This window comes from Fibroporia radiculosa (assembly GCF_000313525.1).
Source record: "Fibroporia radiculosa TFFH 294 genomic supercontigs, scaffold2475, whole genome shotgun sequence".
Taxonomy (NCBI): Eukaryota; Fungi; Basidiomycota; class Agaricomycetes; order Polyporales; family Fibroporiaceae; genus Fibroporia; species Fibroporia radiculosa.
The window spans coordinates 48,014-52,177 of NW_012133349.1; the positions used below are offsets into that span (position 1 = coordinate 48,014).

Below are 4,164 nucleotides of genomic sequence, written 5' to 3' on the forward strand. Positions count from 1 at the left end.
TGGCCGAGTGGAGCGTGTGACACGACTGTCTTAATTCCTATGGTCGTTAGACGGGGTCTCGAACATTGATGTGCGAGCATTGTCGCTCATCTCAACTACCTATGTTGAGATGCGCGGATGATTCAGGCTTACCGTAACTGTCGTGTGTGCCTTTCAGCGTGGACAATGTCCCTGCTTGAGTGCAATGCGCCTTATTCCTGCCATGACTGAGGCGCATACGTGTCTACACCATTGAGGTGTGAACTCTCCTTAACCTTGCTCCTTCTTCATCCGCACCCCCTAGCCCAAACCGTCCACGCGTGGCCTCTTCCCATGCATGCAACCACACTCCAAACACTCCTCCGCTGCAATCACCACTCAGATACCCATGCCCCAGATGCCCTTATGACGTCCGAAGCCAAGTTTACATCACTAGCACCCACGTCCTAAGTCTAAACCAATCGTGTCGCCGCGGCTTTCACTTGCCCCCCAAACGTCCACGTGGACCGCGCGCGGGCCTTCCCCTCCGTGCGTTCGATCATGACTTTCTGCCCAGTGCATCGCTCATGCCTCCCAGCCAACCACTGTATGTCACGCCCACGTATCCACCCAACAAAGTAGTTCAGCGCCCCCACCCCCCTGGCATCCCTACGCCTCTAGCACACTTACTGTATTCGGGCACATATCAGAATGTAAACTTGTGGAAATCCGCTCTGCACAGAGGGGTAGCACGCAGTCAGGTCGGTAGGTCGTGCATTGTGTCCATGTTATAGGCGAGGAGGAATATACTTGAACGTGAATACGCGCGTTTTGCAAGTTGTGCACTCAAGTGGCTTAATCCTCCTTTTCATCAGACCGCGCCGTCGATCGGAATAGCGGCCTCAATGCATCATCCGGCTATCATACTTGTTTTTATCTTGCACGCTGAACGAGCCCGTTTGTCTTCTTCGATCAAGTTCATAGAAGGTTGCCTACCCCAACCCAGTTCCGATTTCATTGGTAGTGCATGCATGACGCTTATACTTGTCGTAGCAGAGGCGCATATGTTCTTGCCCAAATAAAATGTGAAACAATGGTCGAAGGGCATCAAATAGAGACACCTTCTCGTGGTTATCCCAAGCAACTTGAGTGAACGTCTTCCGCGAGACAGATCGGTGAAATATGGTAATGAATGCGGGGGATGGGGCGACGTTAGGTCTCGTCGTGATTGATTATGCTATATCTCTATATTGCGAAAAGAGAAATAACGGCATGCCTCCAGGTGGGTCCGAGTCACCGACCTCCCAGTTGGAAGATGCCGTCGATCGGAATAGCAGTCTCTCGACACCTTATGCGAGTCGCGCTCTGTTCAGCCGATGCTCAATTCTTTGGGGATACTCACGTCATATTCATGAACAGTTACAGATCATCATCTACATGAAAGCGTATCGGTGGCAAGGCTCGGTTGTGTAACATCTACGCAATGATGCCCTAGTACGATCATCATTACTGTATCATCTAGAACTTTGTCAGATGCTTTCTGAGGTCTCTCCAAACGGCCTCGCGCTCTGCTCAATTCCTCTCCACGAGTTTCGCAAAATAGCACGCATATAGCTGACCATCTTCGACCCATTTTCGAGTTTTTTCGCTCAAGGACTACATCACACCAAAGCAAGGTGTTTCCAGTTTGTCGTACTGACTTTCAGCACCGGATCGTAACACTCGAAGCACAAGCCCACAGGTCCGCCTATCCTCGCAGTCTGCAGCGGTTTCTGACACGAAAATGTTTCCCAGGAGCTTCGCACTTATGTGTACAAGCTATGCTCTCGTGTAATACAAGAGATTCTTTTCGTGCAGCTTCTCGTATGTCTCATTCACACAAATAAACCCATTCATGCAGGCTTTGGGTTGGAGCTAGCAGCATAGGTATACGCCTACAGGGAAAGCAGTACGTGCTTCCTGGCCAACCTCTTTCAGTACGTTGACCAGGACAAGCCCGGCCTGGGGAAGTGGCCCCAAATTCACATTACTGTCTCCGGCAGTATCAACGAGACTTTTCCGTTCATCCTAAGGGTGATCATATCCTCTGTGTTGTATTTGTGTGCAAGCCGTAAGAGAGCCCAGGGGGTTTTGAAAGAAGGCTGGCGCGGCGCGGGGGGTTGGTACCTACCCACTGATAGTTTTTTTACTAAGCTCACGGAGCACGGGGGTGGTGTTGGGGGTTAACGGGACCCAGCATGCTCACCTGCACCCCTGGTATAACGCCGCCAACATAAAACGTGCGTCATTCGCCCGGTCGAATGGTCTAACGAGATGACACCCCTCGTCTGATTGGGGCAGTCCAAGCATGTTACAGAACACACTCGAACATCGCGAGAGCACAGACCTGTGCACGCGAAAAGCAGCATTTACGACGCTCAGTGCAACGTTTCTGTCCCCCAGCCAGGAATCCTTGACGGATTCCAGCTTCACGGAAGTTGCCACTTCCTTTAGTTCGCTGGCGACGGCGCTCGATCAACGCGGACGTTTCCTGGATTGGACTGTAGATGACATCCCTCCACGACAAATAATTTCAATGTCTTTGGTGTTCGAGGAAGACTCAGATCAGACTGCATGCAGGTATGTAACTTTGAATGGGAATCGAGTCTTCAGGCGCCAGGCCGCGAGTTCATAGGCGCTTGTTAGGTTCAAACGTTCTCAGGCTGAAGGCGGACTGATTTTTGCAAGCTACGACAATCTGTGTCTGGGCGATGCACATGGTTATATTTCCGGTAATCTCCATTCTCAATAAGCACCGTCATCTTTTGTGACTGGATTGCAAACAGCTGACATAGTCCGTGGGCAAGAACATGCGCCATTTCATAAATGAAAGTGCGCACCCCCTGAGCTTTTCAATGTTTTCTGACTTTTCTGATTTTACATCCGCATCGGTTTTATTCAGATGGGCTCACCATAGATACATGATCATACCAATAATAATGGACGACACTCTCGACACTGATCAAGGCTATGAGTCTCACAGTGGGCGCTCGAGTAAACAAAGAGCTTATCTTCGTCGTGGCACGCTTGCGCTGGATGTAATACTAGTTAAGATGATGGACATGAACGTCTAGTTGTGGTGACTACTTCCATGTAGGTTAGTCAGTATTACGCTTAAATTTTCTCCATACAATGACGCTATCATTCCCCTGATCTCAACGCCGTCCACAATGGAAGGCCCGGATGCACTAATGCTCTTCCATGCCTCCCGTATCTGACATCATGGATACCAGGGGGGCCGCAGTATGCGTATTTCAAAACCACCATAGTACATAATACAGGTCCCGTTTCTTTATTTCTTATTCCTCAGCTGGGCCTTCACGTCTACGAATACTGCGCGAGCATTCCTTGACATGTCTTCTCCATCCATAGTCAAGTCATTCGAAATAGCGTGAGCCATATCCCCCTCGGGATATGTGAGAAGGGACTTATCGCTTTTTGTCTATCATAAGGTACCTGAGCAACCTCTGTATTTACACAACCTGTGGTGTGTATTTCTTTATATGTGATTCATGCGCTTACAAAATACTTTTATTATAGCTCTCGCCGTGTATGAGTACATGATCACCTTCTCCCTTGAAGTTGACCTATTTTGGCTGTGCTCTGTATCCGGGGCTACGATCGTATTTCTCATCAACCGATATCTGCTCTTGTTCAGCGTCATAGTAAACATAATAGGAATCATTCCTTTGACTACCAACTTGGTGGGTTCTTTCGGCATATGCTTGAGCTTTCCTACGGAAGCTCATGCTGCCATGGAGTAGAGGTTTGTCCGTAAAGGTTGTAATTAAAATATTGCAGTAATAGGGTCAGTTGTGAAGCCATTTTTATCCTCGAAGCAATTGCTGGAAGTGCTATGATGATTACCGCAGCGGGTTTGTTTCGCACTAACATTGGGCTCCGTCCACGACTGAATAACTCTTTCATAGTATTTTCTGCGTTAAGAGCATATGCCATTAGTGGGCTTAGTAAAGGGCCCGCAATGCTGGTGCTCGTGTTTGGACTTGTCCCTACGGCAATCGACATGGTACATTTCAATTTTCCTTGAGGTTTTTACTGGTCTTATGCTACAGCAGTATATCGTCGTAAACACATCCCCCTCTGTGTTCGTGATGAACGCCTCAATAATGTGTGGGTCAATTGATTCTATGGCATTTTCTACTATCT

General features: G+C 48.7%; 1 protein-coding gene across 1 annotated transcript; it reads left to right on the forward strand.

Moving 5' to 3' along the window:
- Positions 1-2,305: 2,305 nt before the first annotated feature.
- On the forward strand, positions 2,306-2,749 carry FIBRA_03926 (uncharacterized protein; the record flags this gene model as incomplete). Its single annotated transcript, XM_012325748.1, has 2 exons — positions 2,306-2,577; positions 2,644-2,749. 2 exons carry the CDS (start codon positions 2,306-2,308, stop codon positions 2,747-2,749), a joined length of 378 nt encoding a protein of 125 aa, XP_012181138.1.
- Positions 2,750-4,164: the final 1,415 nt, after the last annotated feature.